General features: G+C 42.5%; 1 protein-coding gene across 1 annotated transcript in view; it reads left to right on the forward strand.

Moving 5' to 3' along the window:
- Window positions 1-15,822, forward strand: part of wdfy4 (WDFY family member 4) — a 242,631-nt gene that overhangs the window by 172,169 nt on the left and 54,640 nt on the right. The window contains exons 48-50 of the mRNA XM_041176115.1: window positions 4,750-4,789; window positions 7,022-7,141; window positions 10,159-10,273. Of these exons, the coding sequence (XP_041032049.1) occupies window positions 4,750-4,789; window positions 7,022-7,141; window positions 10,159-10,273 (275 nt within the window). The remainder of the gene's footprint in view (window positions 1-4,749; window positions 4,790-7,021; window positions 7,142-10,158; window positions 10,274-15,822) is intronic.

Here is a 15,822-nt window from a genome sequence, read left to right on the forward strand (position 1 = left end):
CCAGACTATCACTGGCAGTGCCTTTGACTTTCACTGGCAGTGCCCTTGACTGTCACTGGCAGTGCCCTTGACTGCCATTGGCCGTACCCCTGACTATCACTGGAAGTGCACTTGACTGTCACAGGCAGTGCCCTTCACTGCCCCTGGCAGTGCCCCTGACTGCTCCTGGCAGTGCCCCTGGCTGTCACTGGCAGTGCCCTTGACTTTCACTGGCAGTGCCCCTGACTGTCACTGGCAGTGCCCTTGACTGTCACTGGCAGTGCCCCTGTGGTGGAGATTGGCTGGAGGCCATTTCCAGCACATAGGTTACGGTCAGGGCACAACTTGGTATCCCTCAGAGAAAAACATAATTGAGTGTAACTCTGTCGACTGGTGCAAGATGGAGGATAATGGCATATTTGTAGCTTAAATGTTTCGAGGCTTAAGGCTTTGGGAAAGGCTTTTTTTAACCCCATTGATTGAAGAGCCCTAAATCCACACCCTGAGATCAATTAGAATATGCAAATTATTAGGAACCCGGAATCTAACTTCGTGGCCTAAATCTTTCCCATGTCAGGCGGGTTCGGTGGGAGCTGCTGGGGGCAGTGGGGGAGCCGACCGTGATTGGCTCCGCACTGTGATTACATACGGGCCAATTAAGGCCTGCCCTGCATAGATCACGAGCGGTAGCGCTGAGCACTACCTGCGGGGGTGGGGGGAGGGAGAGTCGGGCCCAGCTCAGCGAAAGATAGAGCTGCCTCAGGGAGATTGAAGGGCTTTTTAAAAAAATAAATAAAGACATCAAAAATTTAATGAAACATGTGCCCTCATGTGACACATGAGACAAGACATGTTTTTGTTTTCAAAATAAAGGTTTTTTTAAATTAGTATTAGCTTTAGGAAACCTCATCCCGCTCGTGGATGAGGTTTCCTAAAAAATGTAAAGGTCGCTTGGCCTTTTTGTCCGCCCGCCAACCGTTAGGTTGGACGGGCAGCGTAAATTTCAAGTTACTTAGGCCCTTAATGGCCTTAATAGGTCACTTCAATTGTTGGCGGAATCACAGCTGATTCCGGCATGCGCCTGCCGAACGAAATATCACGTGAGTGCGCGGTGACATGGGGATGCACGCCCGACATCATCGCACGTCATATTACGTTCCAGCGTGTCGGGCACGCGCCCACACGCCGAAGGTAAAACTCTGGCCCAGATGTGGCCCTCGAGGTTCCATGATACATACACACCTGTGTGCCTCATTCAAGCCCCTTCCTTTCCTGTTACTCCATCGGCATTCACTGAATCAGCAAAATAAAACAAATTACTTGTCAGGTTTGGTGAAATTATTTTGAGTTATATACTGGATTTTAATTGATCCTTCATTGGTGGCCATGCCTTCAGCTGCCAAGGCCTCAAGCTCTAGAATCTGGTCACTCTACCTCTCTGCCTCCCTACCTCTCCCTTTACCTTTAAAATGTTTTTTAAAACCTACCTCATTGAGCAAGCTTTTGGCCATCTGCCCTAATATCGCCCTATGTGCCTCAGTGTCCGACTTAAAAAAGCTCCTGTGAAGCACCTCGAGGCATTTTATGGTGTTAAAGATGCTATATACATGCAAGTTGTTGTTGTTGGTCCATTTTCTAAGCGATCTTGTTGGTGGGATAAAGGGGTACGAGTTTCTCTTCTCAAGCATGTGACTCAAAAGTGAGCATGAAGCAGGATCTCGATTTCTACTCCCAACATTAGTGAATGGAGGAAAAACATGCCCCATTAAGCCTGTAAAATAGTGCGGAGGTGAAGTTCCTTTTGTCAGTAATTTTAGCCAGAAAAATTGAGTGCATGACGGGATTGTTCATTTTGTACTTACATAAATTGTCCAACTAAACTTGCTGACAGAACAAATTTAACTACTTGTGAAATCAGGTAACACTGCTTAAATAATACTCTTCTCCTCTACAATGCTTTTCCACAAGTCATGGGTTTGTGCACAGTCACAGCTACAGTTTGATACCGATGCCCCAATCCTGGGCATTTGTGTCAGCTTCGATTTGTGCTCAGCTTCTAGAGCAACCTGAACATGAATGTTGAACCTATTTTGGATCTGAGGCAATGTGGCTCACTGAGTAAACATGCTAAAGCAGCGGAAGCTCTGTAGTTATCGTTCCTAGAAGGCGGGGGAAAGTCAGCCTGGATTACTGCGGCTGACTACATGGATACTGGGCAAGGATCAAATGGTGATGCTTCTGGCAGTCGAGCAGCCATCCACTCTAAGACATTGGGAGAGCTGCAGGGACTGTGTTAGAACCTTCCAGAGAGGAAGGGCGAGGGGAGACGATTAGGTTCGGAAGGAGTGGCAGGCAGAAAGATATGACCTACATTTTGAGCACTTGTTGCATTAACGGTGACAACCACCAATGAACAATATGCAGATGGCAAGATGGTCTAATCAAATCACTTGACTGCCAGCACACAAGGCAATAATAAATACACACATTGTGTGTGGGCCATTGAGCAATGTTCATGTCCCTGAATGTGTGCTTATGACTCTAATGGTAACAATTGGTTTCTTTTGTATATAGTTGTTAGTTAATTTCTTGACATTAGCTACCGTGAATCAGCTGGTTGTTATGGTGTGCTTATCCAGGAAGCTTAGACAAGAATAATGTTGCTCGTTAAAGAAAAGTGCACTCTAACTCCCACTTAATTCTGGAGTGACGTGTGCCAGAAAGCAGGGGATGTTCTTTCAGTTGTGCCTCTGAAGACTAATTAACAATTGCTTACTGTTCCTTACACAAAAACGGTCATTGTCTGCAGCATGTCACCCACTCATACAAGGTGAGCTATGAGCAAGAACAGTTTTGAAGTTGGCTCTAATGTATTTATATTTACACAGAGAGGAGAAAAAAAAACCTTCATCCTCACTGCCTGGGAGACTTGCCAACTTTGGTTGTATTCCTGAACGTCACATAGCCTGCCTTCAACTGACCCAGCCGGTCTTATGAGCCGGGGTTTTACTCCCCCTCCTGCTGCGCTGGACACTACGGTCTTGCCGAACTGAATGGAGATTTAAATGGCTTGCCGCATCTGCTGGGGGGAGACACTCAGCAGCCACAAAATCGTGGCCAGTGTGTTTTTTCCCTCCCATCTCCAATACTGTTTTTAACTATACTGAAAGTGTTAGGAAAAAAATTAACAAAAAGCTATTTGTTTTGTCTCCTCTATAATCACTCGTTGGAGTATGATGTACTATTCTGGGCACCCACCACAATTCAGGAAAGATATCATCATTTTGGAAGGGGTGTAGAGGAGATTTAACCGAAACGTACTAGGGTTGAGGGAGTTCAGTTATGTTGAGGGACTAAAGAAGCTGGATTATTCTTCTTAGAACAAAGAAGTTAAAGGGGAGATTTAAATGAGATGTTCAGAATGATGAGGGGTCTTGATAAAGTAGATGGAGGGAAACTGTCTCCACTGATTATGATCCAAAATGGATTGCCTGAATTTAACCTTGTATCTATGTCCCATCATTCTAGATCTCTGAATCACTGGGGATTAACTTGTTCTATTTACACTGTCCCATCCCTTCGTAATTTAAACATTTTGATCAATTCACCCCATAAATCCCTCTATACTGAAGAAATATTCCCAATTGTTGAATCAGGGGATTAAATTCATTAATTAAACCTCTTTGAGCTGAGTGTCTTGAAAGCAGTTCAATTCTAACATCAAATATGGACTTGCAACAAATCTATTCATTGTGCTTGGCCAGATACAAACAATGGGCCTGATTTTAACTGACTCAATATCCATTCACTTACACTGAGTTAAAATAAGGCCAATCAATATATTTGAGCAGTGAAGATTTGGGAAATAAACAATATTCTTTTTCCCAGGGAGGCAGGTAATCTTCATCATTCCCTTCTAGTTTGGTCTCTCTCTACAACTGGTTGAGAAAAGCTTTAAGATCTTTATAAGCTGCCTCTCAAAAAACATGTCGTTGCTGAATTATTATGGCACGGCAAGTGTCATTGTGGGCAAGACCCGCAGAAAGGAAGTATCCTTCAAAGCAACAGATGCCAATTAGTTCATCATCGCAGCCAATTATCTCACTGCCTATCTCAAGATTGCCTTGGGTATCTCATTTCACAACATGGCCACAGCAACAGGTAAACAGACATGAGCCTCAAATGCTGCAGTTTCAGCAAATGCTTAAAACAACGGAATCAGCTAAATTCCACCCTGACACATTAAACTTTAAAGCATTCTGAGCGTGAATAACTTAACCTTTTCATTATTCCAAGCTACGTATAAACCTACGAGCTATCCATAAGTAAAAACTTTAAATTTATGAGATTAAACCAAATTCTAATCCTACATCTGTATGTACACAACTAGAGTACTGTCTTAACTGTATGAAAATAGTTGGACATAAAATATGCACAATTAGATTATCTTTGCCTTTGTTTTTGTAAAAAATAATTGTAAGGACCATAAAAAGGTCACAGTATTTGCATGTAAACAGATACTTGACTGTTGAAAATGTTAGCAATTGCTAATCCTCAGGGACCTCTCTTCAAGTTCTGGTTTATTTTAAACCTTTTAACCTTCACATGTCCATAAAGGGAGCTGTACAAACCAAATATCCTGCTATGGCATTCAAGTGCTGACATTAATCCCATTGCATTACTTGTAAACCTGGTAGAGAGCTGTGTGTAAATGTGATTTGGTGGTGCGCTATTAATTAAAATTCTCCCATTTATTTTCCGTTTACACAGAAGGACATTAGGCGAGAAAGCAGTCACACAGAAATGGCAGGTAAGATGCATCTTCCCTCAGCTTCATAGGGCTGGGAGGTGGGAATGTTGCCTGATTTTGCTTTGGGTTTTTACCTGGTCGGAGGATAATCCATCCCATTGATGCCCATATTGCTGATGATGGGTTATACCAATGTGGATATAGTAGAGGGATTGACTGATTAAGGGCTTCCAGCTGATATTCTGATTAACGGCAAATGGTATTATTATTTCAAAGAACCTAACTCCTCGTGCCATATGGTCAGATTCCTATTAATTAGATTCCTGTCCTCAATGGCCCAATATTCCAGTTTGTGGTCAAATAATATTAGTTGAGGGTTAATTAATTGGTTAGTTAATGTTTGCAGCTAAATGGCATGAATGGTCCACCTCAGTTTTAGGATAGTGTGAGCAAGTTGTTCTGAATTGTACTGCCCAGTCACACTGTACTCAAAGGCCTAAACACACCTGAGGGAACTCTTCTACAAGATTCTGCCCTATACTGCAGCAAAGCAAAGTGTGCACTATAACTGCACCCAGTCATATAAACCCACAAACTGGGTCATTTTAGTGAAGAGAGCATAGTCCAGCAGAGTGAGGGAATGTTTATTAACTCTGGTCTGATCTAAGACCACCTCTTCCAGGTCACCTTATACCAGACACCAAATGCTAAACAGATGAAAAAAATTCTTAGAGGATGTAACAGGGTAGAGGCTGATTTTCTTTCCTGCCGCGAGAGTCAAGAACTAATAGTTTTCATCTCAAGATGAGGAGTTGGCCATTTAGGACTGAGCTGAGGAGAAATTTCTTCACTCAAGAGGGATTTAAATCTTTGGAATTCCCTACCCTAGAGGGCCGCGTATGCTGTTATTAAGTATATTCAAAAATGAAATGGAAAGGTTGGCCAGGATTTTACGGTCCCGCCTTTTGCGGGGCCAGAAATTCCCGTCCAAAGTCAACTGACCTTTGGCTGTTCTGTCAAATTTTCCATCCCGCCCATGATGATTCCCAAGGGTGGGAAGGACCAGAAAATCCCGGCCATTGTTGGGCACTAAAGGAATTGAGATATGGGGATAGGATGGGAAAGTGGAATTGAGGTATAATATCAGGCTCAGAGAGTCTACTAAGCTCCTGTTTCATATGTTTTAATATGTCTGGGTGCAGTTATAGTGCACACTTTGCTTTGCTGCTGTGTAGGGCAGAATCTTGTAGAGATGTCGGGTGTCTCGCCTGCCAGCTGGAGTGCCAGCAAGAGACCCACGGTGCCTCATTTCGGGAAGGCCCGCTGAACCACACCCCAGTCAGGCAGTGGTGAGGACACCAACTGGCCCCTGGAATCAAGACCCCGGGAGCAGAAGTCCCGCCTGGTGGGACCTGCTGGCCAATCAGAGGCCGGCAGCCCTTGCACTCAGCAGCGTCACTGAGAAGGCTGTGGCTGGTGCTGGAAGGACCGGCTGTCCCAGAACCGTGGAGGACGCAGGCTCCTCCTGGGTGAGTAATGGGGGGTTCCGTGGTGTGGGGTGAGAAGAGTTCAGGGGTGTTGGAATTGAGCAGGGATTGGCCCTCAGGGAGAATTCCCTCTTCCCGATGTCGAGTCTGAGTGTCTTTGATCAAGGGACCACCCGCACCCAAGGTGACAAGTGGCTGGCTCATCGCATGGTGACAGGCCCGGCCACCACTGACTTAATACCAGCGACAGTGGGATGAGGCCTTTAAGCGATCATTAATTGGCCATTTAAGGGCCTCAACTGGTGGCGATTTGGGAAAGCTGATAATGGGCTTTCCTAACCAGAACTTGATTCTGGTGGAGGCAGAAAGGTGGCGGAGTTCAGGCGTGTTCACCGCCCCAATTAAATATCCACCTCCTGTCTACCCACCTCCAAGCCAGTGAAAACAGAAGATTGCGGCCTTGGCTTCAGCACTACAGCAATGCAATGTAGTCGTACAAACCACGATGTTAGGCATTTATGCAGGGGTCAAGCTATTCTGTCGAAACTGTTGGCTTCTTTATTCGAAACTAAAAGAAATGTGTATTGCAGTTATCAGGAGAGTCAGATATTTCAAACTGGGCTATCGTGTTATGCTGACGTACCACTTTCAGGTCAAACCCCAACCACAAATCCACCAGAAAATACAGTTCAGGATTCTCTAAAAGTTTGCAGTTGCTTTCCATCTTGTAATTTGCATCAGGGAAATTCAATAAGACATTAATTGTAATCGTTTTATTTATATTGCTTTTTCCCCTCTGTGGCAGAAAGGAGAGATCAGCAACTTCGAGTATCTCATGCATCTGAACACTTTGGCGGGGCGAACCTATAATGATTTGATGCAGTATCCAGTATTCCCCTGGATTCTTGCTGATTATGACTCTGAGGCAAGTGACAAATAGCACAAAGGAGAGAGCTTGTATTTATTTGTACAATGACTTCCGTGACCTCCAGACACCCTGATAAATATGTGCATCAATTACCTTTGAATTTAAGTCACTGTTTTTATGTAGGCAAACACAGCAGCCGATTTAGACACAAATATTTAATGGGATAACTGACTAATCTGTGTTGGAGGCACTAGTTGAGAAAGAACATTGGCCAGGACGCCAGGATTGCTTCTGGGTGGATGCCAGATGATGAGCCAAATGGCCTTCCTCACCCATACCTACCTTTGACATGGTGAACAAATAAAAATCTTGCTATATTATGGGGGTTGGGTTTGTACCTTCTTACATTAATTCCATGATAAATTGAAGGCGTATAATCATTAAAGTATAAGTCATACTCTACTGCTGTTATCCAGACTCAACTGTTCCAATGTGCCCCTGGCTGCCTTTCCATCCTCCACTCTTCATAAACTTAAATTCATATAAATCTATACTGCCTGCATCCAACTCTGCACTTTTATTCACCCATAAAGCATGTTTCTGGAAACCTTGGTTAGCCACTGGACATCAGTAGACCTAATTAATTCCTCCCTTTCCCCGATGCAAATTGTCCTAAATTCTTTAGGAGCATTGAATGATGCAGGACTGAAAATGATCTTGGTAAGCCTGAAGGAGTTCTTCTTGCACCTTGCGTTAGAGACTTGCTAACCTCACACTGCAAGCACCACCACACCGCCCCCCCCCCCCCCCCCCCCCCCCCCCAGGCCAAATGCCACTGCCAAACAATGCAGATTATTCAGCAATCGCTATATGAAGAAGTTATGGGAACAACTTTTACTTTGGGGAAGAGCTGAAAGCTGGCTGATTGGCCACCATTTTACATTGTTTCATAATTTGCCATGGTGAGATTTGAACTCTTGATTGATATTTTGATGATGTAACAGATGTTGTGTAACTCTTTTGAGTACAAACACATTTCCATCTGTTTTTCAGATGAAGTTACATTGTTTCATAGTTTACCAGTGTGAGATTTGAACTCTTGATTTTTTTAGGATTATAAACCCAGTACCATAACCACTTGGCTATTTAGGCCAAGCAAGATGAAAGTGTGTAACTCTTTCGAGTACAAACTGGTTTCCATCTCTTTCAGATGAAATTACATAGTTTGCCATTGTGAGATTTGAACTCTTGATACTCTTTTGAGTAAACCTGTTTCCATCTGTTTCAGATGAAGTTACATTGTTTCATAGTTTGCCATTGTGAGATTTGAACTCTTGATCTTAGGGTTACAAACCCAGTACCATAACCACTTGGCTATTTAGGCCAAGCAAAATGAACTCTTGATTGATATTTTGATGATGTAACAGATGTTGTGTAACTCTTTTGAGTACAAACACATTTCTATCTGTTTTTCAGATGAAATTACATTGTTTCATAGTTTGCCAGTGTGAGATTTGAACTCTTGATCTTGGGGTTACAATCCCAGTACCATAACCACTTGGCTATTTAGGCCAAGCCTCGGCCACCCTGTCCTGTTATCACTTCAGTTAACGATAATGAGGTTTATAACGCTCAGCTGACCCACTACACTGGAGCTTTTCCACTCCTGCTGAAAGTGAGAATGACCTCCACACATTATAACCTTGCATATACCTTTCTCCTCCACGTTTGAGCTCAAGTGCTTATGTCTGAGAGCTTGCTGCCCAGTTTATCTATTTCCCTGAAGATTTTAAATAAGGCCTGTCACAAAAGTATAATAATTCTCATAATATTATTGTGATTTATCGTAGAAGTAGGTTAAAAGTAGGTTTGGATAGTGTGTGTGTGTTTGGGATTTTATTGAATTGGAGACAGCTGGTCTGGAGGCTTTGACTCATCAACAAGCTAGGTATGAAATGCTAAATACGTAAACATGGCTGAAGTTTTAGAATGTGAGGTGAAGAGAATTTGCATTTTTAGATAAACCAGGGTAGTTTGAATTTCAAAGACATGGTGGGATGTTACACCTAGCCCGAGAAGCAAGGCCAATCAGTGTGTTTATTTTTCCCAAAGGTTATGATAATATTAGCACCATGAAATGAATTATGTTATGAGAAAGGCAATGTTCCAAAGACATATGGGAACAAGGGGATTTATATTAAAAGGGAGAAACATGTATGAAGGAGATTGAAGCTATGTGCCATGGAAGGCATTATAAGCTCTACCAGAAGTGTGAAAAGCCTCCGGTATTTGTGCATTGAGCCTGCTGCCTACAGGAACTGAAGCTGGGAAAAGCCACTTTGAGTTCTGCTATCCAGGGTATTGTGTTAACTTGCTGGCATCTGTTTAAATTTTTAAAAGTTTTATTTTTTCCATTGCCTTAATGGAGATGTAACTGGAAGCCAGGTTAATTATGGGTTTTAGGAATTATTATAGTAGTAATTTTTAGACCAATGTATGTGTTTGAAATCTTTTCTTTGTTAATAAATGTTTAATTTAGTTTTCTAAAAATCTCTAAAGTCTTGGTGGACTTATTATGAGTGAATTCAGGGCACGCATCTCAAAATAAAATACAAATTGCAAAACCGTTGTGACCGTGTGATCAAGTTTCCCTCGTGGATTTGATCCACCTGATGCACAGCACCTGCTGCGTCATAACAGGCTGTCTCTCCGCCACCCCTTTTTCTCAATGTAAACATCCCTAGTAGCCCTTAGTCTTCCCTCATAACCCAGGTGCCCGAATGAATTTAACACTTTAATACTCTTCTGTGCACTCCAATCAACTCTGCTTTGATGTATAAAGTTACGTGTTATAATATATGTATTTTTCTATAATACTGGAGTCAGGACAAGTTGACAGTTTTCCAGTGCACGTAAATTCTGACCATCATCAGCAAATTATCACATAAACTGTTCACGGGTTGCAAGTGCTTCAATTAGCCTAATGTTGGTATATTTGGAAGTTGCTCCAGAGAGTTTGAATACAATGAATATTTATGCCATTTTTCATGACTCTGTTTGTTTCATGCTCCTAGGAGTTGGATCTGACTAATGCAAAGACATTCCGGGATCTCTCGAAGCCCATGGGGGCACAAACTGAGGAAAGGAAGGAAAAGTTTGTCCAGCGATATTTTGAAGTAGATAATGATGGTTAGTATTTTCACAGGAAACTGAGGGAGTAATTTGAGAAAGTAAGCTAAAAAGAATGATAACAGAATGTATGTGTTTAAAACGTTAGAAGGATTTGATGGGGTAGATAAAACGAAAGTATTTCCTCTGGTGAGGGAGTCTTGAATGAAGGGATCCCACTTTAAAATAAGAGCTTAAGCTCTTAGGAGCAGAATATTTTTCACACTAAGAGAGTAGAAAACTGTACATCTCTCCCTTCTTTGGATTCTGGAGGTCAGTTGGAGTTTGCGAGACTGAGATAGGTATATTTGTGTTAGATAAGGGCATCAAGGGATATGGAGCAAGAGGTGGGTGACTAGCATTGAGGTGAGTTTAAGCCATGATCTGATCGAAGGATAGAACAAGTGTGAGGGGCTGAATGACCTACTCTTCTTTCTAATGTTCCTGAGTAATAGAAGTAAGTCCAGCCCTGAATGCAGCTGTTTTTATTTAACCAATTCACGATGACCTTGCAGGTAACTTTATGTTTGATTTTTGTTTTCACTCTCTTGCTAACATCACTCCTCATCCCACACACCTTTCTTTCTGTTCTCCACCACTGCTTCAGACTGCCTCCCTCCCTTGATTGGAAAAATAGGGCAGCTCGAGTCTCAAACTCCTTTGTGACCTCCAGTCAGGATAACGCATGAGGTGAGCTTGACATTGGTCAAGATTCTAAAGCAATCACGTGTCTATCCAATAAATAAGTAGGTTTGGCAACACTATGGACAGATTGTTACAGGAGTCAGGCTTTGGAATAATAATAATGTTTCTGAACCAATTATCTAATCTCCAAGGCCACAAGGCAACGTTTATGATTCATCCCTTCCCAACCCATTGGATTTTGTCCTACTTACTCTTGCTTTGATTGACCAGCCAACTCAGCAAAGGTCAAGAGCCAAACCTTAGGATTATCCTGGTCTGTGCAACTCCATATTACACTGGGCTGTCCACTTGCCCTGTCAGCCATTACCATTCATCCCTACAAGAAACCAACAGGTGAAATCTTCCCTTCTTGTTTTATCCAAAAGACCTAGGTGAGAACCAATGTCTGTGATGATAGCAATGGGGAAGGGAAACATGAAAAATCTGGCAAAGTATATCCTGTGACCTAGGATATGATGGAGGCTAAAGGCAGGTGACCATCCCCTAGCTGGCTGTGTGCCAATTGGGGACCCCCATCTCAAACACCAGCCCACAATCTCTCCCCTGTCCCCGTTCCTCACTATAAGCCATTTATCCGTAACATCTGCTTCTGGCGGAAAATCATTGACCTGATACGTTAACCTTAGCTTTGCCTCTCCACAGATGCTGAGCATTTCCAGCATTTCCTGTTCTAATTTCAGATTTCCAGTATTTTGCATTTTGTATACTGCCTTTCACAGCCTCAGGGAGTTCCAAAGCTTTCCACAGCGAATGAAGTGCTTTTGAAGAGTAGTCTTGTAATGTAAGCAAACACAGGGGCCAAGATGTGCAAAGCAAAGTTCCCCAAACAGCAATGACACAAGTGATTTGTTTTAGTGGTGATGCATGAGGCCTCAATGCAGGACAGTATGTCAGGAGAATTTTTCTGTCCTTCGTCAAAAGAGTATTGTGGAATCTTTTACATCCACCTGAGAGAAGGAGACATTGTTTAACACCTCACCTGATAAACCGAGATTAATGAATAGGCCAAACTCGAACTAATCTTCAAGTAAACAATGGTACATCTATTCCTATGAGAATGAATATCTTCCAATCCAAAGAGGAGGATCCATTTTCTATATATCATTAAAGGTTCCTCGTCATATCTGGTTGCGAGTATTTACATTTTAGGGACTGAAACCTCTGACTAAGGGGCCTATTTGACCTTGATGCAATGATGAACATGGGACTGGGGATGTTTAGAACTAGCAGATTTGCTCTGTTCTATTCTCCCCTTCAATTTTGCAGTATGGGGTTAGTGAGTTCAGAGTAATATATTCACATTGATGAGTTACTGACTTCCTGAGTGCATTAAGCCCTTCCAGGTTGATGGAGCTGAGTAAACCAGCACTTTCCTTCAAGCACAGCAATGCTCAAGGTTCATGCTAAAACTTTTAATGATGTACAGATGACCCTTGGTTATCTGGACTCCCATTATCCACACTCCCAAGGATATTTACAAAATACATGGTTGCTGGGATTCATGTTGGAAGTTCGAGGGAAGCTGTGGTTACCAGGACATAGTAAAATAAATATCTGCGGTTTAAAATAGGAAAGAGGGCAGGAAATTGATTGAAAGGAGATCGGGGGGCTACCAATTATCCAACCATTGCCGTTGTTCATGGCGGGGGTGAGGGGGGGAGGGGCAGCAATAGAGTGAGGTGTCCTTCAGTTTGGTAAATAGCAAATGTTCCACAGAATCACTTTAATGGAGGTTTTGCAGGTAAATCTTTGAATGAACTCGCACCAACGCCAAGGGGCTCTGCACGTATTGGAAGATCACAGGCATGCAGCCATAATTTCCTGACACAGATTGGCTGCATGGAAAGTTCAAGTAGCAGTGCAAGGCCTTTCAAAATATATCCCATGGGTTATAACGTGCAATGCATGCTTTTATAATGTTCTAAAAGTTTACAGAGCAACTTTCGTAACCTCTTCACAACCAATGAGGTTCTTTTTAAATTGTATTCGCTGTTGTAAAGTAGGAAACGGGGCAGCCAATTTACATACAGCAAGGCCCCACAAACAACAGGGTGATAGTGACCAGATAATCAGTTTTAATGATGTTGGTTGAAGGATAAGTCAAAACACCGAGGAAAAACCTCCTGCTCATCTGTGAAATAGTGTTACAGGATCATCTGCGTCCACCTGAGAGGAATGAGGAGGCCTCGGGTTGACATTCCAACCAAAACATGGCACCTGTGACAGTGCACTACTCCCTCAGAACTTCACCAAAGTGTCTTTCTAGATTTTCTGCTCAAGTCTCTGGAGTGGAATCTAAACCAGTATCTTTGGCCCTGAGGTGAGAGTGCTACCCATTGAGGCATCAAAAGTTTGTAAATAGACCTGTCCCAAGGCCTAATAGTCCTATTACTGCCCGCTGTTCATAACCTCCTGAGCCATCTTGTTGAATGTTTCTATGTATTTTAAATATTTCAAATGGTGAAAAGCAGAATGTGGCAATATCAGGAGCATACCAAGAATAATAACTTTACAACTCGATGCCATAAATTTAATTGGTTAAAACTTATTCTCACACATCCTCCTCAGGCGTTCAATCTTCCAACCCATTAAATTAGAAAAAAACATTATAACACTCGCAGTGAAACTCTAGATGAGTTTGCAGTTGTGTTTTTGCTTGTAATCTATAACCTAAGTATTAGCGAAGCCTGTTTGTGCTGTAAGCTTATTCTTTCAACTGTTCTTGTTTTATTTCCGATGTCATAAATTTCTCTGCTTGCTTGGTCAACAATGAGCAACATCAAGTCTCCCAGATATACACTCAAGCCTGAATATTCCCGCAGACGGCAGAGGCATGAATCCGGAAGTCCTGGCCCCAAATCCGGAAGTCCTGGCCCCGAACCTGGCCTCGGCCATTTTTGCACGGCGGGAAGGGGATGGGTTCTAAGGAGCACATTCACGGCTTACGCAGACAGCTGCCCATGTAAATCAGCAGCTGCCTCTACTCATGTTATTTTGAGGAGATAGGTGTCTGAAACACAAAGTGTGCCAATTAGACCTGGTAGGAACAGGTCTGAGCTGTGTGGATTCATCTGGATAGCCAGGTTACCCTTTTTGAGAGGCAAGGTACCCCTTTGGATATGGTCCCAGGACACCATTGGGAGAGGTAAGGTACCCTTTGGGACAAGTCAGGTGCCTTTTGGGATTGTTAAAGTAAACAAAAACTCATTGCAACTCTCCAAATGGTCAAGGAACTGTCAAAGTTGTAAAGGAACTGTCAAAGCTGTCAAAGAATTGTCAAGCTGTCAATGAACTAACAAAAAGCATTGGAACTGTCAAAGCTGTCAAGGAATTTAACTGTTGGGCTATAAATTTAACAAAAATGTTTAGAGTTTTAAAAAAAAGTAGAGTTTAAAAAAATCAGTGCTTGATAGTTCACTCTGTTTGTTGACATAAACCTGATGGTTATCATTATAGGATTTGTGCTGCATGATTGATTTTGGAACCTACCATTAGCACAGTGGGCTACCTGTTAAGTGAGCATTTCATTGACAGCTCAAAGTGGATATAGAATAGAAATGTTTGTTTTTATAAGAGGTTAGTTGGAGGAATTTCAATGAATTGATTTTTTTAATCAGAGAGGTTTTTTTAATAATGACATCATTGAGAGAGACACAAGTTTATTTTATGTCAGCATGGCTCCTAAAGTTTTCCCAAGGTGAATACTAGATTAGTTGGCATGGAGGATATAAGGGCAAAGAGTGGTTTGTAGTGGGCATGAGTTAGCACTAAGTTGGCATAGGGGTATGAGGGGCCATAGGCAGTGGGTAGAAGGGCATAGGGTGGCATAGGACTATGAGAAGTCATTGGGGTGGGGGGGGCATGTGTTAGCATGGATGTGGCATGGGGGGTGGGGGTGTGATGGTGAATGCCGGGGAGACATTTTTTGTTTTGATCATTTTAAAAATAAATTCAACAAAGTGTCAGAGCATGGAGGCTGGCATTCTGCCCAGCCCACCTCTGCACACGGCAGACTCCGCACTCATTCCAGGGGCAACAAGTGCAACTGCTAACCCAGCCCACCCCCTGGAATGAAAATCTGACCTTGCCGAGCTTCTTTTTCCTGAGCCGGGTTAGTGACTTATGATACGTGCACATACTCAAGGTTAGTGCCTGGAGTGCATGGTTTCCAAATGATGTAGTGGTGACTCATGTTTTGTCATGGATGAACATGCTAATCTTTTGGTATCCCTTCAGTTTATTGAACTTTGAGTTGATTCCAGGCCACACACTCACTGACCTGTCCAAATCCCTTTTGGATGTCCAATTTCATCCTCCTTGAAGCCCCTTCCCTCAGTTGGAGATCTACCCATTCTTCCCCTGGTACACAAACAGGTCCTATTCTCACCCAGGTATATGGATTCCTTGCTGAACCCTGTTATATAGTAACTTCTCCAGTCTAGAAACCTGTTGTTCGGAAGCACCAGTTGTCTGGAATTTTTTTAAGCAATGTGATAACAATCCTCAACATCATTGGCATCAGTTTAGTACAGTGCTTTGGGCACAGAAACATGAAAGATACAGTGTTTGGACAAGTAAAACAATTTTTATTGCAGTGTTATATGTTTGAACAATGTTTTATGCTTCAGGTAAATATTTATATCTGCGTTTTTTTTTGGTTCACACACTTGTGGTTAGGCATTCTAATGCCATTCAGTAATTGAGAAAATTCTGAAATGCAGGAATGACTTGGTCCAAAATATTCTGGACTGGAGAAGTTATAGCCCCATTGAACCAAAGTTACAAAGGTTCCATTCTCACCTACGGTATGTAGAGCTTGTCCTCAAACATGCTCTGCCATTCAATTCATTCATGACTGACCTGTG

This window comes from Carcharodon carcharias, chromosome 28 (genome assembly GCF_017639515.1).
Source record: "Carcharodon carcharias isolate sCarCar2 chromosome 28, sCarCar2.pri, whole genome shotgun sequence".
NCBI classification, from domain to species: domain Eukaryota; kingdom Metazoa; phylum Chordata; class Chondrichthyes; order Lamniformes; family Lamnidae; genus Carcharodon; species Carcharodon carcharias.